Source organism: Mustela putorius, unplaced genomic scaffold (assembly GCF_011764305.1).
Source record: "Mustela putorius furo isolate JIRA1106 unplaced genomic scaffold, ASM1176430v1.1 tig00000129_pilon_pilon_pilon, whole genome shotgun sequence".
In the NCBI taxonomy this organism is placed as follows: Eukaryota; Metazoa; Chordata; class Mammalia; order Carnivora; family Mustelidae; genus Mustela; species Mustela putorius.
The window spans coordinates 6,980,858-7,008,342 of NW_025421290.1; the positions used below are offsets into that span (position 1 = coordinate 6,980,858).

General features: G+C 44.6%; 1 protein-coding gene across 4 annotated transcripts in view; it reads right to left on the minus strand.

The window, feature by feature from the left end:
- Window positions 1–27,485, minus strand: part of NID2 (nidogen 2) — a 61,795-nt gene that overhangs the window by 26,662 nt on the left and 7,648 nt on the right. For all 4 annotated transcript variants that reach the window (XM_045069424.1, XM_004738783.3, XM_045069431.1 and 1 more), the window contains exons 3-8: window positions 23,438–23,670; window positions 17,746–18,464; window positions 8,231–8,380; window positions 7,545–7,790; window positions 6,193–6,393; window positions 4,476–4,706 (exon numbers count right to left, since the gene is read on the minus strand). In XM_045069424.1, the coding sequence (XP_044925359.1) occupies window positions 4,476–4,706; window positions 6,193–6,393; window positions 7,545–7,790; window positions 8,231–8,380; window positions 17,746–18,464; window positions 23,438–23,670 (1,780 nt within the window). The remainder of the gene's footprint in view (window positions 1–4,475; window positions 4,707–6,192; window positions 6,394–7,544; window positions 7,791–8,230; window positions 8,381–17,745; window positions 18,465–23,437; window positions 23,671–27,485) is intronic.

Below are 27,485 nucleotides of genomic sequence, written 5' to 3' on the forward strand. Positions count from 1 at the left end.
TCTTGGACTTTGCAGGCTCATCTTCTAGCTCGCCTAAACATTTTTTTTTTTAATCTTTGTTTTTAAAAACCAGTTGGAGGTTTACAGAAAAACTGAGCAGAAAGTAAAGGTTCCATACCCTCCCCTTCCTCCAATTTGAAGTTCATTAGCTTCTTGTATTAGTGTGGTACCTTTACAACTGATAAACCAATATGGATATATTTTTACATAAAGTTTCTAGTTTATGTTAAGGCTCACTCTTTGTGTTACGCAGTTGTATAGGTTCGGGCAGATGTATAAAGACACGTGTCTACCATTCCAGCAGTATGCAGAATAGCTTCACTGTCCTAAAAATCCCACGCTCTCCCCCATTCACCCTTACCTCCCTCCCCCTGAACTCCTGGCAACCACGGATCTTTTTATTCTCTGTAGTTTCACTTTTCCTAGAATGTTCCATACAGTTGACCCTTGAACAATGTGGAGATTAAGCGTGCTGACCCCGTGCGTAGCTGAAAATCTAAGTAACTCTGGACTCCCCCCAAACCAATAGTACATTGTTGACCAAAAGCCTTCCCAATAATACATATTTTGTGCATTACATGCATATAGTCTTATAATCAAGTAAGCTAAAGAAATGTTAAGAAAATCATAAGAAAATACATTTTCAGTACTATATTGAAAAAAATCCACATAGAAGTAACATGCTCAGTTCAGACGTGTTGTTTAAGGGTCACCTGTAGTTCGAACAACACTGAGGTAGCTTTTTCAGATTGACATCTTTCACTTAGCAATATGTGTTTCAGGTTCCTCACGTCCTTAATGCTTCATAAGCCTAGAACATTTTTACCATCCTATTTATCGAACTTCACAGGTATGGTTGATTCTAACTGAAGTTTGAGAAATACTGCTTTAGGTGTTTTCTTTTCCCCCTACAACTAATTTTTTTTTTCCCAGTTAGGATAGAACTCACAAACCATATAATTCACACATCTAAAGTACAAAATTTGATGTTTTTTAGTATATCTACAGTGACACAACCATCACCCCTATCAATTTTAAAACATTTTAATCCCCCACAAAAGAAACTTGTACCCTTTGGCTATCCACTCCTTATCCTATTATTCCCCAGCCTGAGGCAACTACTAACCACTGTCTTTGTGCATTTGCCTCTTTTGGATATTTCCTTAAATAGAACCAAGCAGTATGTCGTCCTTGGTGACTAGTTACCTTCACTCAGGAAATTTTCAAAATTCATTCCTATCAGTATTTCATTCCTTTTTATGTGTTGATAATATTCTGCTGTATGGTTATAGGACATTTTAAAAATCCATTCACTGGGGCGCCTGGGTGGCTCAGTGGGTTAAGCCACTGCCTTCAGCTCGGGTCATGATCCCGAAGACCTGGGTTTGAGTCCCATATCGGGCTTCCCCTGCTCTGCAGGGAGCCTGCTTCTCCCTCCCTCTGCTTCACCCCCTGCTTGTGCTCTCTCTGTGTCAAATAAATAAAATCTTTTAAAAAATCCTCAAGAAATTAAAAATAGAACTTCCCTATGACCCTGCAATTGCACTCCTGGGTATCTACCCCAAAGATACAGATGTAGTGAAAAGAAGGGCCATCTGTACCCCAATGTTTATAGCAGCAATGGCCATGGTCGCCAAACTGTGGAAAGAACCAAGATGCCCTTCAACGGACAAATGGATAAAGAAGATGTGGTCCATATACACTATGGAGTATTATGCCTCCATCAGAAAGGATGAATACCCAGCTTTTGTAGCAACAGGGATGGGACTGGAAGAGATTATGCTGAGTGAAATAAGTCAAGCAGGGAGAGTCAATTATCATATGGTTTCACTTATTTGTGGAGCATAACAAATAGCATGGAGGACAAGGGGAGTTAGAGAGGAGAAGGGAGTTGGGGGAAACTGGAAGAGGAGGTGAACCATGAGAGACTATGGACTCTGAAAAACAATCTGAGGGGTTTGAAGTGGCGGTGGGGGGGAGGTTGGGGTACCAGGTGGTAGGTATTATAGAGGGCACGGAACGGATTGCATGGAGCACTGGGTGTGGTGAAAAAATAATGAATACTGTTATGCTGAAAATTTTTAAAAAATTTAAATTTAAATTTTAAAAAATCCATTTATCAATTGATGGACATTTGGGTTGTTTCTACATTTTAGCCATTCTGAATAATGCTGCCATGAACATTTGTGGACAAGTTTTTGTGGGGACATAAACTTTCATTTCTCTTGGTTATATAGCTAGGAGTAGAACTGCTCAAGGGGTAACTCTGAGTTTAACTTTGAGAAACTGCCGGACTGTTTTCCACAGGAGGCATACCATTTTGTAGTCCCACCAATAGTGATTGAGGGTTTCATTTTTTCCACATCTTCTCCAATACTTGTTATTATCTGTTTTTTATTACAGCTATCCACATTCATGTAAAGTAGCATCATTTTGGTTTTGATAGTGTTTGCATTTTCTTGATGACTAATGATACCGAGCATCTTTTCACATGCTTTGGGTGTTTGTGTATCTGCTGACAAATGTTTTATCCAAATTTTTTCTTATTGTGTTGTAAGACTTCTTCATATATTCTAGATACAAGTCTCTTATTAAATAAAGGATTTTCAGGGGCACCTGGGTGGCTCAGTTGGTTAAGTGTCTGCTCAGGTAATGATCCTGGGGTCCTGGGATCAGGTCTTGTGTCAGGCTCCCAGCTCAGCAGGGAGCTTGCTTCTCTCTCTCCCTCTGCACTTTACCCCTCTGCTGGCGCTCACTCTCTCAAATAAAATCTTTACCAAAAAAGTGAGATTTTCAAATATTTTTATCCCATTCTGTGTGTTGTATGTTCACTTTGTTGATTAATACCCTCCAAAGCACAAAATTTTTAATTTTGGTGACACCCAATGTTTTCCTTCATTGCTTATCCTTTTGGTATCCTCTCTAAAGAGGCCATTGCCAAATATAGAATCACAAAAATTCATCCCTATATTTTTTTCTAAAATTTTAGCTAAATTACATTAACATCTTTGACCCATTTTTGGTTACTTTTTGTATAGCGTATGAGATAGGGGTCCATCGTCATTCTTTGGCTTATCCAGCTGTTCCAGAACCAGGTGTTAAAAACAAAAACAAAAACAAAAAAACCTACTCTCCTCACTGAACTGTTTTGGCAACTTTGTCAAAAACCAACAGATGGTAAATGTGTTTATTTATGGATTCTCAATTCTATGCCATTGATCTGTAGATCCATTCTTATGCTAGGACTGCATGGCCTTCATTACTCTAAGTTTTGAAATTAGGAAGTGGAATTCCTCCAAATTTGTTCTTTTTCAGTATTGTTTTGGCTATTCTGGGTTCCTTAAATTTTAGGATCATTTTCTCAGTTTTTGCCAAAAAGCCAGCTAATAGGATTGTGCTGAATCTATAGGTCAATTTAGGAAGGCTTGCCATGTTAATACTAAGTCTTCTGATTCATAAATATGGAATTCGGTCTTCTTATTTTCTTTTTATTTAGGCCTTAGTTTTTGTTTTTGTTTTTTTCCAAAAAATGCTTTACAGGTTTTAATGGAAAAGTACCATACTTAGAATTTTTTTTTATTCCAAAACACTTTTGGGACCAGAATCGTTTAAAATTTCCTGTTCAGTTTGCTCATTGTTACTGTATAGAAATACAAGAGCAATATACAAAACCCATAGCCTGCAACCTTGCTGATCTTACTAGTTCTAACAGTTTAATGAATTAGATTTGCTATGTATAAGATTGCATCACAGGGGAACAGAGATAATTTTACCTCTTCCTCTCCAGTCTGGATGCCTTTTATTGTCTTGCCTAATTTCCCTGGGCTAAAACTTCCAATCCAGTGCTGAGCGGAAGTGGCAAGAGCGCATGTCCTTGTCTTATTCCTGATCTTTGAGGAAAAGCATCCAATCTCTCCTCCTCGAGCACGATGTTAACTTGGGTTTTTCTTACATGCAGTTCGTTTTGTTTTCCCAGGCACTGGCTCGCTCTATCTCTCTCTCTCTTTTGGCTCTGTCTTACCTTGACTTGGTGAAATCTGTCTCCTCTAAATTCTAGCTAAAATGTCACTTTCCAGTGACCTCTTCCCTAAACCTCCAGACTAGGCTCCTAGTAACTTGTTCTCATGACAACTGTAACAAATACTCGTCAGCATCATTTTCCCTCCTGACTTGGCCTCACCTGGTTCACAGGTGTCTCCCCACCACAGACCGGCACACATATGGTGTTTGACTACAGACCAGCTTCACATGTTGTACTCTAATTCATTTGGCAGGGACACTGTTCTAAAAGTTCCATTTCTACCTCTGTCTCCACCTCCACGACGAGACCCCTACTTTATTCATCTTACCTTCTGCACCTCACAGAGCTTGGCACTCAGTAACCCTTTGGAACCTCTGTGAATCATTCTGAGGTGCCTCAAAAGCAAAGAAATGTTAGATTCCATTTTTGCCCAGAACAACAGAAGGAAACATACCTTCAACTGGGCCAATCTGATTGGTCACAGCGAATCTAAGCACCCTTTCTTCATCTGTGTACAAGGTAAAGACCCGGTCCACGTTCAGCTGCTGGGTGGCGGGGACGGCCAGGTGTCTGGGGGCGTGTCTGCAGGCCTCATAAGTGATGTTCTGGTAGATGCGGTAGGACCGTGTTTGGTTGATGGCACCAGAGGTGAGCGAGTAGTCTCTGGAACTTGTGGAGGTCACAGCTGCAAAAGATATTAGTCAGCCCAACTGGTAAGTGTTTTTTTTTGTTTTGGTTTTTGTTTGTTTGTTTGTTTGTTTGTTTTTTATGAACTTGTTTCCAAATTTTTTTTTAAGATTTCATTTATTTATTTGACAGAGAGAGAGATCACAAGTAGGCAGAGAGGCAGGCAGAGAGAAAGAGGGGGAAGTAGGCTCCCCGCTGAGCAGAGAGCCCGATGTGGGGCTCCATCCCAAGACTCCGGGACCACGACCCGAGATTTTTTTTCCTGTAGAGTTTTTCATCTAATGCCTAGAGCACGCTCCTTTGGGAAATTTCCGAGTTTATATGGAAAACCTGTGAGGCAATTCCAGGAATCTGAGCAGATGCAAAGCCAAAGTGTTGTCATTCCTGTCATTATTAGCAAGGAATTAATTCTGCTACTACACGCCAGCCACGCCAAGCGCTCTAAAGCATGGCCTTGTTCAAGCCTCATACCAACGAGGTGGGCTCTGTGACCATGTAGAGGGAGCCGTACAGAGGTCGGGAAGTAGCCTAAGACAAGAGGCTAATGTGTGATAGAGCTGGACCAGGAACACAAGTCAGCCTGACTCCATACTTCACGTTTTCAATCGGTCCACACTCTAGATGACACAGGCGTGACTGCTCCCAACACTCTGCACTTAAGTCCGAAGGGTTCTGGGCAAAGGAAGGGGTTGTTTCTCTCAGTCTGGGTGGAGTTGGAAGCCCAGGCCAGTGCTCCGGCCGTCAGCTGTTCTGTTCACTGTCCGGGTCTCCACTGTCCCGTTCTCCTCCCTTCCTCTCCTGCCCAGCTTCCAACTCTCACATCACAGGAGGAAAGGCACCGCTCAAAGCAGACTGTTCTGCTGCAGGACAGCAACCAGGCCTAAGCCAGCATCTTGCATCCAGAGCTGGTTTTCTAGAACTCATCAGGACTGACATGTATCAACCACAGAAGGCAAGGAGAAGAGATACTCTTGTGCTCATTCAGAAGAGGAGAAAATGGGCTCTTTGATGGTCAGGGACCTTATCCCTGTATATTTTCAACTACAGATCCGTGATATGAATGTCTATCCTCTGACTCTGAATCTAGCATTTGTTTACAACACTGTGAGGCATCTCATCTTCAAACAGGCTGAAACAAGGGTACAGGATGAGTAAAAATTCCAAAAATCCCTATTTTCCTATGGCCCAGATGGTTAGAAACATATGTACTTAGACAAGCCCCACCCCCAGAGGTAAGGTCGCTGTAGCTGACCTTATCACCGGCATTACCTTAGTCCCGGGATGGATGCTGGTATTCATCTGGGTAGCCAACACTTCTCACTTACACTGTGTATTTGATAAGAGTAATTAGAAGGATATGGGCCTCCTTTTATGAACCACACGCTGTCCTAAGGACATTCCATGTAATAACTCATCATCCTGACAACTGTCCTGTACATTTCCTACTATCCCCATGCTATACGGTCACAACTGGTGATACATACCCGAGTCTGAGTAGTGGTAAATCTCCTTGTAGGGAGCTATGTGGACAGTGAAATTCGCTGGGATGTAAGGCAACTGGCCTTGAATGTCGGTCTTAATGCTCAGATAGTTCTCCGGGTCAAGTCCCTCAGCAGTCTGAGTGATTCGAACCCTCTCTTCTCCTGGGTAGAAAGTAACTTCTATCTCATGTGTAAAGGAAGCACCTGGGGAAGAAGAAAGAATTCAGCACAGAGTCAGGATGAGCTGTAGCCTCTTCCAGCAATAACTAACCATGCACGCTTCTGAATTTCTACTGCTGTCGGAGATGGCGCCTAAGAAGAGTGTCTGGTTTCAAGACCAGGTACGATCTCAGCTGCTGATTTCAACGGTTCCCCAAATTTTCTATTTAACAGTGGTTTCATCCTGCCTCGTTTCATACCGCTTCTCCTTCTAACAGCTTGTTTTCTGTGAGAAGCTACTAGGAACATCTTGACCTTTCTCTTTGTAAGGCTGCCACATTTGAAAAACAAACAAGCACAAAGAACTTAGGACCCCCAGTTAAATTTCGATGTCAGATAAATGATGAATATATTTTAGTATATGAAATCTCATACAATATTTGGCACATACTTTTACTAAGCTACTCAGATGATGATTGTTTTACTCAAAACTCGAGGAAAATCAAGATCCTCCAAACAGCTCTGGAGTCTGTAGCTGGAGGTGGGAGAAGAACTTTTCTCTCAGTACGTTCTCAGAGATGAAGACACATCCAGGAGGAAATAAGCCTTTTCAGGTAGGAAGGAAGGAGCCCCAAAGTATCCTCTACGCCCCTGCTATCAAAGGGTGTTTCCTTAGGCCCGCATGGGCATCTCCGGGGAGCTTCCTGGGAAACCAGAAGCACAGACCCCACCCCGGGGCCCACAGAGCTAGAATTCCATCTTTTCACAAGGGCTGCAGGCCCTCTGTGTGCAGGTTAGAGTCTGAGAAGCACTGGTCTGCACCATTATTGGTCAGAGTGGTGGAGCTGAGAGGAGGAAGGACGTTTACTCACGAAGGAAACCCCTCTCCAGATGCCCTCTAATCACCTCTTATGCATCAGTCGTTGGACAGATCTGAGCCTAACAACTCAAGCAAACAAAGCCTGACAAACAAGCTTCAACCAGTTTAGGTGAGAGGACCTACATGTTCCAAAGAGAGCCATCCTATTTCTCAGGAGAACGCGGAAGAACGTGTGGAAGACCAAACCGTTTCCAACTATTTCCTCACAGAAAACAAGACACCTGAGGTTCTGGAACGCAAAACAAACCAATCCTCACTCAGACCAGAGCACAATGGCTGGTGACCAGCAGCCCCATCAAAGGCCTCTCCTACTCACCTGTGAAGCTGAAGCCGTTCTCCCAGCCAGGTTTTTGTAAAGCAAAGAGCCAGCCAAATAGGCCTCCGATCGGTATGAGCGGGAGAAGGGCTTGGGCGGCAGGCTGAGGGATGTGGCTGATGGCCGTGTAGGCTCTGCCGTCATTACCCACGATGTAAGCGTGCAGGTCCACGTCTGTGAATTGCACGGGTGTATGGCCCACGAGGAGGTGGCCACTCACTTTCCCGTTGACCCGATGAGGTGCCCCTGAAAGAGAGCAAATACCATCAACTTGGATCTTCAACGCCCAGGTTGGTGATGGGTGCACAGAAAATTATTCCTCTCCCAATTCCCAAACTCAGTCTTTGGCCATTCTCATGATCTCGTAACTGACTGAATAACCGTCTAATTATAAAACAAACCTGTTTTCAATTTCTTTTCTCCCATCCTGCCCTTCTCCTGTCCACTTGGACTCTAATGAGCTGGCAAAAAGGAGGAAAGAATTCTGCCTAATCCTCAAGTCGGGAAAGGAGCCAAATGGATTCATTTCTCAAACACTTATCCAGCACCTGCGAGTTGCCAGGACTTTGATTCATGCAGTGGAAATGCAGGGTCCAGATGTAGAGCTCACAGTGGCGGTCGCAAGCAAGCGAGCAGCAAAATATACACAGTGTGGCTCCCAGCCCGGCCAAGAGCTCACCCCTTACCTTCTGGGAGACAGTGCTTCCCATTTCCATAAAACCTGGACTGGCAGTGGCAGCAAAAGCCGGTGGCGTAGTCGGTGCAGAAGGCGTGCCGGGAGCACTGCCCATGGTGGTGTTCACAGGTTTCTTTGTTGGCAGCATTATACGTGAAGACTGGAAAGCAGAAACCAACTTGTGTTAAAAGGACTGATTCCAGCATCCTTGCTGTCAAGCTTCATTACGGACAGCACATCTGCTCTGTAAAATCAGCTTAAATGGTAACAAACAGACGGGTTTTTGATGTTTAAGAGTTACAAACAACATCCAGCCCAGGAGAATTAACTTGCTTGGTCTTCTGGCAAGGAAGACGGCTGACGGCTCCCGTCTGCTCTCAGTTCAGGGCTGGGAAGTGGGAGGAGGCTCACCCCTCTGGTGTGAGTGCAGGAACAGAAAAACCAACCAGGAAGCACGTGTTAGGCCAAACTGCCCAAAACGGCCGTCCTGTGGGTATACAGTGGTCAAATAGCAACAATTATATGTGGCTCGACCTGAGAGTAATGACCCTGACAATAACAACCCCAAGAGGAAGACCAGAGAGAGAAATCATGAATGCGGTCTCAGGTCCAAGCACCGTCTTCTTCCAGGGGGGGACCCTGAACCTAGAGAGAACAGCTTGTAGCTTGTCTCACTGGGCAGGGAAGTAGGCTTGCTTTCTGAGAAGGGTCTTCAAGAGCACACACAAGGAAAGTCTATGGGGAGGGAGGGAAAAGGGGGAAGGGAAGAGGGGGATCCAGCTGGTAAATGCCCAGTGCCTGTGCAGGGTTTCCGGTGGCCAGTATGTCACAAGCAGATTGCCGCCCAGTATGAGAGTGGGGGCCACAATCACAGCTCTTCTAGGAGACCTGAGTAGACCAGTAGTGACTCCTTCCAACTTCCACTTATTCTCCCCATTGAAAAAAAAAAGAGGGCCATCTGTACTACCAAGAAACAAAGAAACTGATTGGGGCAGATGCCATTGTCCATAAAGGAAATGGCTAACAGAGTGGGGCATGGCTGGGGGTGCTAATGGAGAAGAGAGGGCTTTCTCTGGACACCAGGGATGATGCTAGTTCCGAGCATGGCCAGCAGGAAGCAAAGCAGCGGGGCACACCTGGCCTGAACCTCCCCTGGGGGAAGGAGTTGGGGGCCAGACTCCAGGCACACGGGGGCAAGAAGGGACAGCACAGAAGTCTAGCGCTGGACCCCGCGGTCGCTGTGAGGGGCCAGTTCCCAAGGAAGATTGATACCCTACTCCCGGGGAAACCCAGCTGGCAGCTGTGTTCCAGGTCTAGGTTTGAGGAGGAAACCTCCCTTCCAAGGGAGGAAAGATATAGCAGCACCACGTAACACCAGAGCCAGTGACGCATCAACCAATGAAAACAGAACAGTTACCATTTAAATAGTGCTTCCTCTATGCCAGATACTGCTCTATGAAATTCACTCAGGCTTTCAATTTGCATGTGAGCAGGAGCCATTTTTATTCCCTTTCTGCAGATGAACAAGCTGAAGCACAGATGAAAGGGACTTTTCTGAAGTCACCCAGGCAGTAGGTAGCAGAGTTGGAACTTGAACTCAGGAGGTCTGGCTCCAGATTCCTAATAGCTGCACTCCAGTGGAACCCAAGTACCTAGCCCCGGAGGAGGGTTAAGGACCTGATCAGGAGTTTGAGGTTATCAGCATAGGGTTTGGCAAGTCCGACATAAGGCATACTTTGTAAATCAAGCCTAATGGTAGGAGGGAGCAGAGATGATCCTGACGGGGCTTACAGCATGCTGGGTGGGGGTGGGGGTGGGGAGAGAGGCACAGGAGGAGCATTAACTTTTGGACAATACTTGTCTGCTGCTTACAGATTCCTGAGAAAGCAGCAGACTGAGGGGTTGGTAAGACAGGTAATACAGTCTCAAGCAGAACATCCGGAAGCATTGGGAGAATGAAATCAGGGACTCAAGCCCTGGTATATAGCGCCTTGATAACACAGCTAAAAAACTCCAGTTTGATAAAAATAGAAATTTAGGCATAACCCTGGACATTTTTTTTTAAATAGGAAAGGGATATGGAACCCACATTCCCCTTTCATCGCTCCCCCTCCAAAAAACCCCAGAATGGTGAATATAGACTCTCTTGTGAAAGAAATTCTATCACTGTCTACCATTGGTTTAAGAAGTCGAGAGGGACCCAGTTTGAGTAAAAGAAAACCAATGGCAGGAGGAGGGAAAAAGAAAGAAAGAGGAAAAGGAAAGGAAAAAGAAACCAATGTATCTTGTCAGCCTCCTGTTTCTCCAACTCCGAAGATAACTGCTAAGTGTAAAGAAGCGAGTGTGGACAAACTCACATGCGGAGAGGTGCTCAGGCAGGACTCACCTCTAGAACAGGTGGGGAGGGCCGTAGCTGTGGGTGGAGGAGAACTGCAGGGGCCCCCAACCCTTAGAACTCAACCTTGGCCATGACTCAGGTGGTTCTGTGAAACCGTAGAAAGTCATGGTCTCTCTGTTCGCTCCTCTTTAAAACCAGGGTGACACTCTCTCACACCTCCGTTGCCAGAAATCACATTTTTTCTGAACACACTTCTAAGTACTAAGGTAAAGACGCAATCTGATACAGGTCTAAAGGGTTAGACCAGTCATTTTCAGGTTAAGTCTAGTAAAAATAAAACCAAACTCTAAATACTGTTCTCCAGAATTAAAGAAATGGTGGGTTTATGGTATAGTCCCTCTATTTGTTATTTGGTGAAGACTTGTCCTTGCCCTCAGTCCCCATTGCAAGAGTGGGTCAATCGAACAGGGAGAGATGGGATGCAAGAAGACCACGGATAGGGCGGGTTAGGTTAATTTACCTACAAGGCGCAGGCATGGCTTTCCTATGGGCAAAAGGAGAGGAGCTCCGCGATGCAGCCAGCAACTTACAAAGGTGGACTGGGCAAAAGTTCGAGCTGGTTGCCATATGGATTGCATTTTTCTCACAATATAGTGGTTAGGCTCCCATGAAAGGCTGTTAGGAAACTGAAACTCTAATTATGACAGGTTACTGGTTACTGGAAAGCTGGCTCAGGGACATTCATAAGCAGCTCTGTGGGATACTGCATTCTCAGGGTGGAGCTTATTGAGTTAAAAACAGAGAAGTTCAGCCTTCCAGCCTCATGACAGCCCATAGGGAAAGAAGATGAGTTTGCTCCTAACAGGGGGAAAACGGGCCCCCCTTACAATCCCTTTTTCCTGCCTGCCTTAAAACTTAAAACACACACTTAAAACTTAACAACATCGGCTTGTTGGGAAAGAGGTAAATGCCTGTTGCTCTTTTCTTTCATTTATTAATTCAGCAAATAATGGGAGCACCCCTATGGGCCTGGCTCTGACTTAGGAGTTAGGGATGGAGCAGACAAACATTGTGTCCCAAAGCTCACATTCTCCTAGGCAGCAGTGAACAAACAGGTAAATTATTTAGTACAGAGGTTGTCATTAAGAGCTGTGCAGAATCTTAAATCAGGGAAGGTCAAGAGGGCTGACGGGGGAGGGGACTTTGCTCTTTAAAGCAGCGGGATCAGGAAAGACCTTGGGAGAAGGTGACCTCCAGACATTGGCCTGGAGGCAGGGACAAGCAGGACCCAAGGGACATGGGAAGAGGAGCAGAGGCAGCGAGAGAAGCCCGGGGAGGTTCTGGCCAGTTGGCAGAGGGCCCTGTAGGTTAGGGGAAGGAGCTGGGCTTCAGTCTGAGGGAGAAGGGGAGCCACTGGGACATCTGGAGCAGAGGAGTGATGTCATCGGACTTACGATACCTCGAGAATGAGCCAGTAAGCGGGTGCCCTGGCAGATGGAAGCACTGTTGGAGAAAAGGGCCCGGAATATGGAATATTTTGAAGGAGCAGGCAGTGTTTGCTGATGGGTTGGATGGAGCCGATTAAGGGAGCAGGAAGGGGGAGAAGGCAATAGCAAGAGAGAAAGAGCTGTGAGAGAGGAGACAGAGCAGAGAGAGAGAAGTCCATGTGATGTTCACATCTTGGCAAGCTGCCATCCCCTGAGACAGGGACACCGTGGCAGAGCAGGTCTGGGAGCAATCCGTCCCAGCAAAGCTTGGAGGCGTCTGGGAAGTTTTGCCCCCCTCTGACAAGACCTACAGCCTCAGCAGGGGCCCATCCAACCATGCAGAAGCGGAGTTGCATTTCTCTGTGGATTGGGGAGGAGGGACCAGTGCATCTGAATCACCTGGGGTGCCTGTTAAAAATGTCAGTTCCCAAGGTACACCTTAGTGCTACCGATTCACACTCCATCAGCAGAGCCCAGGTATCCACTCCTGAGCCACTCCCCTGGGGCTTCTTATGCCCACTGATGATGATGTTCAGGACGTTGGTAACCCTTCCACTTCTGAGCTAGAGATGCTCATTAACGTAGTTAATGAATTTCATCTGACAGCAGCTCCTGGGATGTTGGGACTTCAGGGAACGCTTGCACATTCATTCCTGGCCAGCTGAGCAACAGGACTCAGGGCTTATTTCCACTTGGGCCCAGGTCCACAGGCATGCAATGTGCAGATCCTTTAGTGGAGGAAGCCCAGAAGCCAGGTCCCTCCCCGGAGAAGAGGCAAAACTGGACCTAGAAATAGGATCCCACATGCAGCTATCAATCCCAGGCAAGGAAAGCCAGACTTCTGGCCAACAGGCCTTCTCAGATTTCTATGGGAAATGCAGATAGATCCAAAGCTGCTCGCCTTGAAGGTAGAGAATCCATGTCTGAAATCCCAGCTGGATGAGATGTGCGATAAGCATATCCCAAAACCAAGTGGCAATTCAGTGATCATTTGTATGCTTCTTCGCAGCAGAATTTTGGATGTGTTTTCACACACTTCTTCCTATTCTGGTAAAGAGATATTATCTCCATTTTACAAAGGAGAAAACTAAGGCCCATGGAGATAAGATGGTTCTTCCGGCTCTAAATCCCATGATCTTTCCATTACTCCGGGCAGTACTCGGGCGTGGCCTTTGGAATCTGCAAGAGACCTGATTCTGGTTCGGAAGGTAAAAGAGGGGTGTGGAAATTGGCATTTTAAAGAAGGGCCCCAGGTGACTCAGATGTAAGGGGACTAGAGTCCACACTGAGAAATCATTTTTCTCCCATGGTCTCCTGTCTCCTGAATTTCCCCACAAGCTTTCAGACCCTTCTGGGACCCACCTTCTGCCCGATAGCACCTGTCACAGAGACTGAGACAGTTGAGACCAGCCTATTGGCTTCTCGGGGCACAGCACGAGGGCAGAGGCCTGCCAGGTTTGAAGCACTCAGTCTGCAAAGGCTTTGTGAAGTGTGGTTACATAGTAGGTAAAGCAATCTTCACATGAGGACTTTTAAATCTCATTTCTTTTTCCATTTAATGCTTTTTTACTCTTTTCATAGCCTTAATAGAAAGAAAAAGATGGGGTGGGGATACATAAGAGAAAAGAAGCAAAGGCATGGCCAAAGTACTTGGGATTTGTCCTAATTGGAAGTTACTCACGAAAGCGAAAAACTCTACCCTAGATTTGATGTGTCTTTCAGTCTTCATTTTGCTGGCAACCTTTAAGTGCCTGTCTTCAGCCTTGGGCTGCCCTCCTTTGCTAAGGGCTCTGGCCCAGCCACGTGGAAGATGGAAGGGGGGCAGGCTCCAGGCACAGTGTAGGAGCACAGAGGGGACAGAGGGTGTCCAGCAGGGGGCTGCCCCTGGCAGCTGGAGCGACTTTTATTTTTAACAGCTTTTACTGCTCAAGAAAAGGACCCACATTTTCACTGCAGGAAAGATCTTCCTAAGTTTCCCTGCCTTGAAGAATGATTGATTAGTCAGAAAAAACACATCCAACTTTGTAATGAAAAACAGTGGCATGCTTTGCCACACACACGTGCGCGCGCGCGCGCACGCGTGTGTGTGTGTGTGTGTGTGTGTGTGTATAGCGATGCTGGTTGAGCAAATAATTATTAGGACCGTGACCCCAGCAGGTTCTCCCTTGCAGGTGTCATCACGGGTATGGGAGCTACTGGTGTTCACAGATCCCAAACCACGTGGAGCTGGGCCCTCAGGAAAGGCTTTCTCGTCTGGAAGCCTGGATGGGGAGGCAGAGCCTGCTCCAGTCCATCCCGGGATGGAAGCCACATGAGGAACACATTCCTGTAGCCTTTCCCAAAGCCAAAAGTAGGGTGGGACTAGAAGCCGCAGGGAAATTCCTGTGACACCCCGGGCTTTCCCGGCTCAGCTGCCATCTAAGGAGGAACACGAGGAAACCACAATGGAGTATGAAGAGGTTTTGAACGCCAGTTGTCCCTCCCCTTCTCACTCACCATGCAGACGGAGGCAAGATGCTGCTCCTCACAGCACCACCTCCGCAGGTGTAAGGATACCTACGAGCTCTGGGTCATCATCCCTGCTCGCCACCCACAGGTGGTCCTTTCTGATTAGCTGTCGTCCTCGCCTTGCTCACCTGCTCCCTCAACTCTCTCCCTCTCTACATTTCCACAGTCGTTAGTCCTCTGTGTGGACTGTTTCCCCAGCCCTCCTCCTCCATGAAGACTTCCCAGACTGCAGGCACACGTGGGGCTTCCCTCTACTGGTTAGCTCACAGCTTGGGCCAGTCCTTCCATGGCTTCCTAGCTTCTTAGACAAGTCACTCAGTATTTCCAGGCTTCAGCTCCTTCCTCTGTAGCATGGGAAGAATGACAGTATCTGCTTCATAAGGCAGTTCAGAAGATTGATGGTGACAGCACAAACTAAAGCCAAGGTCCCACTTTGCATCCCACCGGAAATTCAGGAAATGCCAGCCCAAACTTCTACTAGTGCCTTGGTCAGAGAAGGGCATATGTCAGGTGCACAGGGAACTGTCTGGGTTGTCAATATGCTACTGGAGCTCCCTGGAGAAACAAGGCACCTCAGACAGAGAATGTCTGCATTTCCATTTTATTGCTGGTTATGTGCTCTATGAAAACAGAAGAAAGCAAATGATACACTTGAGGCCAGAACTGGAGTGTGGTTGGGACATTCTGGCGCGGTGTACACATTTTCTGAAAAGAATCTAGATTTCTCAACAACAAGAAAAGTCCATGGAAAGAGTCCCTAAGGGGAAATTTTTTTTTTTAAAAGAAAGGGAGAGATATTTAGGGGTTCTTTAACTAAATCTTAGTATCTTTGTTTGACAAGATGACTTCTAAGTTTAAAGGGGAAATTAAAATGTGTTGGACTTGGTGCTGCCCATATTCAATTTTAATTCTCACAGCTGCTTCACAAGGTGCACATTTCCTCCATGTTATAGCTGGGGAAATTGAAGATCAAACAGAGTATACACCTTATCCCAAACCACCCAGCAGAGTTGGGAATCAAACTCAAGTGCACCTAGCACTGAAATCGATGCTTCTCCATGCCATCAGTAGAAAGAGCCAGGCAAGATGGCTCAGAGTTGGGCACTCGTAGGCCATGTTCTGTGGGTGTCTTTGTTACCACACCCATCAGCTGTCCCAGAGGAAGTCAACTTTTGCCTGACGGACCTCTTGGGTGCCCATGTTTTGTCTGGGGAAAAAAAAAATTATCTAACAACTGTATGGTTCCATAATCCACACAGTCTTCCTAAAGCCTGAAGGGAAAACAGAAGCTCACCCATTTTCCCTCTACGCTTTCAAGTTTTAAAGTCGTCCCTCTGTGCTTTCTAACATGCGGTTGCTGTCTTTTTTTGTCCTTAAAGGTTCAAAAACATCTAGTTACATTTCTTTTTCTAAATGTCTTAGTACATTAATCAGCTTTTTCATATGCATTCTGCTACTTCTAAGGCGTCAGGAGGAGTCGCCCTCCAGCAGCTGCTAAATATCAGAGTTCATGCCCCAGGATGATGGCTGCCCCCTCTGTTCTCAATGTTCCTTAAGCCTCCTCCCCTGTCACTCCAGTGAGCTCAACTCTCACAGCTCAAAGCAGGCTGTACGGCCCCTTCTTCTGAACTCTTTAATAAATCACTCCACAAATCTGCTTCTTAATATTCCAACCTCTTCCCAGGGCAGGAAATCACAAATGAAAAGACCATTTTAGGATTCCTCTTCACTTCAAAATCCCTTTACCAAAAATCTTTTTGATACTTGGCTTTACGTTTTCTTTAAATATACAGAATTTTCGCTGAAAAGTCAGGAGGTTGTCAGAAGGGTATGGAGGTTCTAAAGCCTTCCGATCAAATTCACATCTTGGATTTGGCAGAAATGTGGCCCTTCAGCACACATGAAGGCCTGGTGGTTCAACAAGCCTGTTGAAGAGTTAAAGCAGCCACCATTTATAAAGGATCCTCTTATAAAGGATCAACTCGTGCAGGCACTAAGAACTTGGTTATCTCATTTTGTTCCCTCAGCAAATTTAGGAGAAATCCGAGTGACTTGAGGGTTCCATGAGTTGCCTCAAGTCACCCAGGCAGCAGCACGCAAACAAGCGAGGCAGCACAGCTAGGATTCAAACCTAATTCTGACACCAGCGCTCTCCCTCTACTCAAGGCACAATGCCACTTTCATCACAAAATAGTTTCTTTCCTCCTAAAATAGACATTTCTTCAATCATATTCTTGCAGATCACTACCACAGCAGAAGAACCCAGAAGGTCCCCTTTGCTGGGTCAACATGTTTTTACTACAAAAGAATGGGACACAGAAATGGTGGGGGGTGAAGGGGGAAAGAAGTCCTGAAGAGGGCTTTCACCTTTGGCCCCTTTTCTCCTATTAGAGATCAGACGAGCAGTCCCTGGAACAAATGGAATGAATCCCTGCTCAGTTTCTCACTCCTGTGTTTACATCCCTGACTGGGAAGAAAGAACTGATGTGACAAGTCTCAACTAGGAAGAGAAGGCGAAATGGCTCCATGTCTGTGTTAATTAACCACTGCCTCCTCTCGGCATTTCTCTTCTGGCCGCTCGCTCTGGTCAGTGAGTCATGAAATGAGGACAAGACTCCAGGGAGGTGAATACCACAGCTGCACAGCCATGAACCAGAAATGACAAGACACAGGTGGTTAGCAACTTTCTTGCCCCATGGGTCTCTGCTCCTACACATCAGCAATGCATCTCTAACCAAGGGGAGCACACGCATTGTCCCACAACAGAGTATGAATCTGGAATGTTCATTTGAGCCAGTACACCCAGCCATTCAAAACGACAGCCTTAACCCCTCCACCCCTGCAATGTATATGAAACCTCAGAACGTTTCACCTTTGCTGAACTTTCAAGCTGAAATACCTCATTACACTTGAGAGCATAGCTGGCACGAGCAGCCCAGTTCTTCCCCATTTGCTTCATGGGGCCCGTTTGCAAAAAACATTATTAATGGTCAAGAGATTCCAACAGAATTTGCCTGCCAAGATTTATTTGGCAAAGATACTCCATCTCCTGAAACATAGGTTTAAAAAGTCCGTTCCAATCTTTGTTTTGCTAAACGTTGCACCAACTCGCTGGAGAGAAAAATCGCAACTCTTGTGCAAACCAGCTTTTGCAAAATGAAATCCCAGCACCCAGTCTTCTCAAGCACTTACCTTCAGTGTTGGAACCGATGACGTCCTCCACACCCAGCACTTGCCTCCCCAGCCCCAGTGGTGGAGTGTGAGCTATCACGGGGTAATTCAGAATGGCCTTTCCTTCGGGGTGGGCTGGAGGGACATCCTCTTCTGAAGGCAGGGACGGTCCCGCTGCGTGGGGAGGCGGGGCTCCCCAGGTCAGACCCGGTGAATCTTCTTCTATCTTTGAAGGTGCTGGGCTTCTGTTCCCTTGCTGTTCAGAAGACTCGACTGCGCCATTTAGATCTGGGGCATCTACCCCACCTGGAGCTCTCCCCTCTTTGGTTTGAGGCTCCAAGGTGGCCGATTCAGTTTCAGGCGAGAGGGGCCGATCACTAGCTGTCAGCTGTGGCAAAGGAGAGGCCGGATCAGAATCTGGTAGAGATATCCCACCTCCTAAAGGTCTTGACTCAGCTTTCGGCTGGAAGGAAACCTCAATGCTGCTATGGCCTTTCCATGTGTCCTCTGGCTCACTTGGGGGGTACTCCACTTCTCCCTCATTCTCATCATAGTAATCCAGATTGTCTTCAGTGTAGTCACTTTCTGGAGCTGCTGTAGGGCCGAAGGACTGCTCCAGGGGGGGTGAAGGGCGGGCTTTGGTAAGGTCTCCTCCAAGGGTGGCTGGCCTGATATTGTCCAGTGGGGAGGTGCTGCCGATATGAAAAGCCCACACTCCAGGAACCCCCAGGTTGCTCTGTCTAAATGAAAAGGAAAGAGTGCATGACAAAAGTGTCCGTTTACCCAGCATCCCACAACAGTGAGCAATTTATTTGAAAACTGGAAGACTATTAAGATCAGATTCAGAGTTTTCACAAGCATAAAACCAGGCCTACATGGTAACTAAAAGGAGTATACTGGAATTTTGACATAAACTACCTCTTAACATGAGGTTTCAGAAGGCTAGACCATCAAATCAGAAATCTGCTCTAAAATTCACACATTTTGTCTAAAATCTAGCTATTTGAAAGCAAATAGGGAATGTGGGAATAGTTTATACCTTCTCTACTTTTAACACACTCAGGAAAATGTATGCGTAAAAATCTGTGCCAAACACTTAAACACTAATTACTACTACATACTTTTGAGACTTAGTCATGTAGAAAATGCTTAATGTTCTTCAGAACGATCTTCAAGGTAGAGGCAGTGATGTGCCCCATTTTACAGAGGAGAAAACAGGTTTAGAGAGGCTAACAAATATTTTTAAGGTCATACAATGAATAATTGGCAGAGCTTGGACTTGAATTCAGCACTTCCGCCAAACCCATGCTCTAAACATGTACATTATGTCAGAAAACCAATATACTACAGTCAGTCAGCAAATGAATTATCACTGGTCTCCGGAATGTTACAGACATTTCCCTGTTTAATCATATGGATTAATCAATTAACTAATTGACAAAGAATGGTGAGTCGATGTAAAAAAACTCAAAGAAAAATAAATGCCCACATCTAAAAAATGCTGAGCAAATGCAGAACAAAGTTAAGGGGACTATAAGAAAGTAGCTTAGTCAAAATGCCATGGGTTACACAGGAGAGGTGTTCAGAAACATCTAGAACCAGAGAGCTCATGCGTTTTCTTTACTAGAAAAGAACACGGACCCCATTCAGTTTTCCAAATGTTCCAGTGATGCATTATTTTAGTCAATGACACATTCTAAAGAGAATAACTACATATTTTATATGTAGTTTCAAAAAATTTCTAAAAAAATTTTTAAAAGCAACTTTGAACAAACAAGGGTCTTGCTAGCTTGAATGTATCAGTTTTTATTCTTCTCTGGTCTATGTGAAAATACCAGGCTCAAAGTCCCCCATGTTACAGGATTGCCTCAAAAGTCAGTCAGTGAGGTATAAGAGTTAATGACTAATAAGATAATAAGAAAATTATCAAATCATTATAATAACAAGAGACTTTTGCTGCTTTGGGTAGGTACTGATCACATTCACATGGATTTCTATAGCAGTAGTATTTTTCAATACAATTCTAAGAATTTCTCTTTCTCTCCTCTCTTTCTCTCTCTACTCTCCCTCTCCCTCCTTCATGTGTATGCTCACACACATGCATGTGCACGTACAGATGCAAAGCTGTTTCTGTTGTAATTATAGCTACTTTAGGAAAAGAGGAGCAGAGAAAGCAAAACTGTGATCCTTTGTGCAACATGCTATGTATACTTAGTATGTTCAAAGACTTAATGTTGGTGTTTTTTGGCAAGCAAATAAGGAACACTTTAGTAAGAAAATAAGAGAGAATCCTGAAGATCTGAGGATACATATTTATTATCACATCAGAGGTATTGCAGCTGTGAAATTTCTTCTTGACGTTAGAGAAAACTATAAAAGCTTCAAAGAATAGGGAAATACTAATCATGGCAGAAAGAAGTTAAGCAAAATAACCTTCTAATGAAATATAAATCACTATCTTGGCTTTTGTCGTTGTTCATGATGGAAAAGTAACCAATTTGAGTTTATCCTAAAATCCGGGGTCATTTGGAAAGCTTAGTGATAGAATTTAATTTGTTTTCTAGAAAGGAAAACAAGGCTACAAAATGGGATGACAGTGCTTTCTTTCCTGGGTCATTAAGAGGAGTAAGTAAGAAAACCACATAAAATGTCTGTCATGAGGCTCTGCACATAATTAGTGCTTAGTAAATGCAATTTGTCTTCAAGGAGATAGAAAAAGTATAATCTCAAAGAATACAAATGGCTGGATTTAAATTTCCAGAAGAGGAGTTATGCCAAATCTATTATGAATTACATATTTTATTACCCTTAAGCTTACAATTACAAGACCAGTTTGAGGAAGACAAAAATTCTATTGACTAGGAAAATAACTTTCTTTTTCAGAGATACATACTGAAGTATCTAGTAGTTAGTATGAGCATGATATTGGTAATTTCCTTTAAAATTCTTAAGCCAAAAAAAAAAAAAAAAAGATGAATATTGTCAAAATGTCAACAACTTCTAAATCTAAATGATGAGCTTTTGGGTGTTCATTTAGCTATCCCCTCTAGTCTTCTGTGTATTTTTGAAAACTTAAATACTAAAAAGTAAAAATAGAAGATTAAATTAATCTTCTATTGGAGATTATTGGAGGTAGAGAAGGCCTTTCCAAGAATAACAAAGATCTGAAATCATAAAAGAGCAATAACTTTGCCAACCTTAAATTTACATCTTCTAGATGTATGTAAGTAATTTTATTTTTTTTAAATTTTATTTATTTATTTGACACCGAGAGAGACACAACAAGAGAGGGAACACAAGCAACAGGCAGGGGGGGGGGGGGAGTAAGGCTTCCCGCCAAGCAGGGAGCCCGATGTGAGGCTGGATCCCAGCATTCTGGGATCATGACCTGAGCTGAAGGCAGACACTTAACCCAATGAGCCACCCAGGCAGCCCGGTAAGTTATTTTAAAGAGGAACATCTGGACAAAAATATTCACACTGTGTAAGAGGATTAATTTCCTCACTATATTTTATAGGAGGTCTTTGGAGCTCTTCTTATTTATAGGAGCTCTTTGGATAGCAAAGGACAGGCAGAGAAGTCACAAAGATAGAAAAATAGCTATTACACATATGAAAAGGTGTTTGGTGTCACTAGTAAAGAAATGAGAGTGAGAGTATAAATATTTGACACCAACCAGAGTCACAAATATTGAAAAGAAAAGCTGCCGATCACGGTTCTCTCTTACTGGTGAGGACATAAACTGGACATCTCTGGGGGGCAGTGTGTTCACGTCCACCAAGATGTTCGACTGTGTATAGCTTTTCAGAGCAATTCTACTTTCAAGAAATTATCTTTCATGAAAATGAGAATCTAAAACTTTTATCCTTAAAACGATCAACATCTTCCTGAATGATACCTATAAGACAGTGATAAATGGGAAAATGCCGCATGGATAGCAAAAGAACCCTATTGGTTTTAAAAAGTTTTTGCAGAATGCTAAAGTCCTAGAAAGGCTATCAATCCTGGCTATCACGCGAAGTAGTGAGAGCGGGTAATGTGTGCTTTTATTTCACATTATTCAGCCTTGTTTGTGATTTCTTTTTTATATTAAGTTATACGAAGGAAATATACCTCTGTCAATCCCACGTCTTCTGTCCTCATCAAGCCACTCTGAGGTTTCTAGGAAGCATGAAAAATACAAACGAGGGCAGGCACAGAAGAGGTTCAATGGGAGCGCTGTGAGGATGCGCGCGCAGGCCGGTGCATGGGTGCGTGCGTGCATGCGTGTGAGTGCCGTGGGGTCTTTATCACTGTGGTTGGGGAGCACAGCTGCTTTTTCCTACAGGCTGCTTGGCCCCCTGTACCCTAAGTACAGTTGGCACTCATTCCAGTGCTCAGAAACCGTCGATCCTTTCATCTGCTGACCCTCCCAGAATGCGGGCTGCTAGTGTGCGCGGCCTGTGCTTCAGACATCTTTGAATTTCAAGTGCTGGGTCCCCAGTGATCATCAGCGTCTGAGGTGTAGAGAATCTGGGGGCTCCAGAGTGGGACAGAAAGGTGGAACCGGAGGAGAGAAAGAAAGGAGCTGTTTTCTCACGTCTGGACTAAAAGGCCACCTGGACGGAGACTTAAAGATGCCCAAGGTGGGTCCTAAGCCTGGGAAACAAGACCAGGCTTCCCGCACAGAAGAAGTAGTTCGGGACTCCAGGCTTGTGCTTAAATTTTTGCCACTGAGTAACTTCGAGGTGACAGGCAACGTAACCTCCCTAAGCTCATTTGTCAAACTGAGAAAGCAACAGAACTTACCTCCTAGGTTTCTTATGAGTTTTAATTAAGGTAACTTCTGGAAAGTGTTTTATAGTGTTTGGCAAATAGTAAGCTCTCAATAAATGTCAGCTCTGCCGTAACCATATTTGGTGGTGGGGCCTGCTCCCTGGCAGCTGAGCAAAGCAGATGGCATGCAAAAGTGTCAGGTCTTCCAGTGCCCAGGAATAATGTAATGGAAGGGAGAAGCCATTAAGCGAGGCTAAGTAGCTGATGTATTCTGCCTGGCTTCTAGATCAGGATTTGGGAAAGGAATAAGAGCAAAGATATTTTTTTCACAAGCCCTGAAATTAATATCAACTGGTGCTAACCCAGATATGGTGGCTCTGTGGACCGACAAAGAGCAAAAGGGGCTTATTATTACACTAACAGAGTAAGCCTCTGATGGGTCTCAGGAATGTGCTGGCTACCTCATGGGAAACCAACCAGCATGGTTTGAGTTAATGAAATCAATACAGAAACCCCCAGACCTCTGACTGCTACCCATGTGTCTGGTTTTCCCTTTTCCCCAAATTACACTATTCTTGATTTAGCTTTTAACATGTATCTGTCCAAAAGATTATAAATCACAGCATCTCCTCCTTGTGAGATGATTAATCTGGAAAAACCTCACTCTGGGCAGTTATGTTACTGGACATTTTTATGTGGCTCCAAGAGCAATGTTTTTCATAGCAAGCCTCAGTGGCTGTGCAAACACATACACACTGTTCGGTTTCCAGTATCTATACCCAATAGGGCAGGAAGAATAAAGGGTCTTTTATATTTTGGTGAATTTGCTCCTCCCAGGGTCTAATCTAGTATCTGGTTTTGACCTGATGCCTAAGCCATCAAGATATTATTCAATGGTCTTATGGCCACTCAAGTTTGGGTAGCTCCGAAGGGTCATGACAGGGAAAGGCTTACTTACTGGTAGAGATTTTTCACAGACTGTTCAGTGCTGGTCAGGCTGAAATAGGGTCCCTCTCTCTTCAGGTCATCGACCTCCCCTCGGCAAAAGCCCACCCGGGCGGGAAGATCAAGCTGGACGTTGTAAGACTCTTTGGGGCGAGTTCCAAAGAACTGAAGGCCATTGGCGGGGTACAGAAAGAGGGCGTAGGTATCAGACTCATCAGATGCCAAAACTGCCTGGAAAGTGTTCAGCTATGAAAAACAAAAAATAGGAAATATTCTTAATAAAACAAACAAGAAAAGAAAAACAATACAGAATGCAGGCGAAGCATCATAAAGTACAAGGGTGGGCGCCTGGGTGGCTCAGTGGGTTAAGCCGCTGCCTTCAGCTCAGGTCATGATCTCAGGGTCCTGGGATCAAGTCCCGCATTGGGCTCTCTGCTCAGTGGGGAGCCTGCTTCCTCCTCTCTCTCTCTCTGCCTGCCTCTCCATCTACTTGTGATTTCTCTCTGTCAAATAAATAAAGTACAAGGGTCTTCCCCCTTCTTAGGATTCCTCCAAACTGCTTCTTCTTCTTTTTTTTTTTTCCTTAAGATTTTATTTATTTGATAGACAGAGATCACAAGTAGGCAGAGAGACAGGCGGAGAGAAAGGAAGAGAAGCAGGCTCCCCGCTGAGCCGAGAGCCCGACGTGGGACTCGATCCCAGGACCCTGGGATCATGACCTGAGCCGAAAGCAGAGGCTTAACCCACTGAGCCACCCAGGTGCCCCCAAATTGCTTTTATACATTATATTCTTTTCGGTTTCTTCTCCAAGCTATAATTGTGTAAGCTATATTATTATCATAATCCTCTTTTATCATTTAGGTTAATACTTAAAAGATGCATAGGTAAGAACCACAGATTACAGAAATAATATTTTAAAGGTTTCAAATTTCTCTCATCCAAACCTCTTTAAGAGCTAAGAGTCAGTACCAAAATTAACCCGTATATACCCACCACCGCTGCCCTAGTTTACTACACTGGGCCTCATGTGGCTCATTCATTCATTCATTCATTCACCTTTTTACTGAACCCCTATTATGGACAGGCATGGTGTTAGCCATTGGCTGATGAAAAGGCCTCCTCACTGTTTGCACAGCCTCACTCTCATTCTCTTGCATCTGCCTTTTCACACCAGCACCTGAGTTACTGACCCTCCTTTCACAGACCAGGAAACAAGACATGGGGGATCCCAGATCTGCCTATGGTCAGGTTGCTGGTACACAGTGGCAGGCTAGCTGGCTCCAGAGTCCTTGCCCAGCACCACTAGGCCACCCTAGCTATTCCTTAGCATCCCATTCGAGGTGGTTTATAACTGCCCCAGATGCTTTCCCCAGGGCTAGATCCCCTGCATCCTCATCAAACTATGTCACATTCCTGCTCTGTGCCGTGTTCTTTAATGCTTCTGTATTTTTGCTCATGTTTCCCTGTGCCGGGCAACCCTCCTAACCTTCTAATGTCCCTTCTGAGGTTTTCTCTGATTCCCTGTAGATTTATTTCTGTTCTCTGACCATCTATAACCATTCACCTGATTTTGCCTGGTTAGCTGTTTGGAAACTCCTCTAATTAATAATTCACTTGCACCTTAATTCAGCCAAGTGCCTACTAAGCTAGACATTATGCTTGGTGCTGAAGGAAAAGGGAGCAAAGGAAGGGAGACTCTGCCCGGGGCAGTCTCACACTTAGACAGGAACAGCCATGGCTGGAATTCAGGAGAGTTCCTGGAGAAGATAGTAGAGGCCAGAGGAAGGTGTGTGAGACATCAGGCTTGGGCTAGGGAGGCGTCACAGAGGCGGCCTGTGAACATTCATAAATACAGGAGGAGCCAAAGCAGGCCAGAGTGAGAGACCAGGAGTCTGAATTAGCTGCAAACTCAGCACCCAGGCCCTTGTAAAATCAGTCCTTGAAGTTCAATTTACTCTTGTATTTTAGCCAGACACTTTTGCCATTACCTACCTAATACTATCTTCACCCACACCTTCACATGATCTGTTAGTGGTAACTTCTTGTCTTAAAAAGTATTATATTTAGGACTCTGAGAACTATTCTCTCTCTTGCTAAGTCCCTCTCTTTTAATTTTTTAAAAAATTTTAAGTCCCCTCTTTTTACAATTTGGTAGGGAACTGGAAGGTATTTATAAATGCCACTACTTCCTAAATAATGTGACTCTTAGAAACGTTATTTACTGGTAAGGGTTATTATTTCTCCATTTTGCTAAGCAGGTAACAGTAGGCTCAGAGGAGAACATCACATCTTCCTAAATAAAATAGCAAACAACAGGAGGGCATCCTGCATTTTGTTCTGTCCTGGGCCCTTCCCGATATCCTGCTCAGAATCTTCCAATGTTTTTTATTCCTTTCAATGTTCAATTGCAAAGTATAGTTTTGACACTTTGCTGATAGGACAAACCAATTCAGGTGTTTAAACGCTTTTCAAGAAAAAAAGAAGCATACAACCTTTCTTTTTGTTCTCTAACATAGACACACTTGCCTTATTTTGCTTTCTTTATTTCTTTTTTTTAAAAGACTCTCTACACCCAGCATGTAGAGTAATCTCTACTCTACACCCAACATGGGATTCAAACTTACAAACCTGAGATCAAAAATCTACTCTTAGCTCTACTGGCTAAGCCAGCCAGGTACACCTACTTACTTTCTTAAAGCTCACACACTTAAAGATGGCAGAGGTGGGGAGCTGGTATGTTTGTTATTTTTGCAGTTGTTGATTGTTTCATCAGCAAAGCTTGACTGTTCCAGAAACAAAAGGCAAAGGATGCTTTCTAGAATTTCTCAAAGCTGGGAAACCGTAACTTCTGCCAAATGTAAACAAAGCCTATTCTGCATCATGTCCATACCTAATACAGACCACCTCATAGATTAACGTGTTGATTCCCTAACCGAGGAGTACTCCTTTGGTCAGAATCAACAAAGTTCAGCTAGGGAAAGGATAGTACTTGAAGAAAGAGAAAGGACCTGTTGTAACAAGCTAAACTTTCAAAGCTCCTGGCATTGATTACTTAAAACAAATGTAAGATAGGAAGAATTCTGGTTCTAAGTTTAAAGAAATTCTGTTAAGATAAGGAGGGGGGCGGTCCCACAGATTGTGAGGGAACTGAAGAGGTTGGGGGAGGAGGGGAGGGAGAAAATAAACAGAACTGTGAGAGGGAGGGTCTGGCTTTTACTGTGGAGTCTGGGACTTTAGCGCTTTATTCATTCTGTCAATCAGTCAGTAAATCCATTTTGATGAAAATTTATTCAGTGCCTTTTATATGCCATCCCTGAGCCAAGCACTTACACAGGTGGCAAGCCTTTATTTAATTTACTTGTCTCCACTGAAATAGGCAAAAAAGAAGATTTTAGATAGAATTTATGATCCGAAAGTACAGGCCAAAAGAGTTTGGCTGTTTAAAAACCACCCACACACCAAATGATCACTGTTAAATTTCTCTCTCTTGGCTCTACAAAATTCTACATCTAACCGCTAAAGAGCACACTTCACAAAGTCCTGAAGTACTCCTCCTCCCAGAGCACTCCTCGACTAGCTTCCAGACCGGAAAGGTCTTCACATTCCTGGAGACCGAGAGTGCCTTTGCAAGAACCGCACATGCTCTGTCTCTGAAGATAAACCCTCAGATGGGCTGCCAAACCCCACAAAAGGGTCACTGGTTCCCAACTTCCTCAGGATCCCAGAGAGGAGAGAGGGGCCTCCATGGAAAGAAGAACAGGACAGAGGATCAGGGCGAGTGGCTGCCTGGCTTCAGGGTTTCTGCCATCCTGTTATCCCAAAGAGAGAAAAGCCAGAGTTGTTAGCAGAAACCAGGCTGGCTCTGACTCTCCCTTTCAGGTATGGGACATCACCAAGCAATGTTGACTTGACACATGGCAGAGCCAGGCTGATGGATACAAAACATACCCCTCTAGAAGATTCTAAATTTGCAATTCATTTAATTAATTGCAGCCATCTGGCGAAGCAACAGAACAGTACCAGCCTTGTCCCAAACAGGTTGGCCTATAGTGGCTTACAAA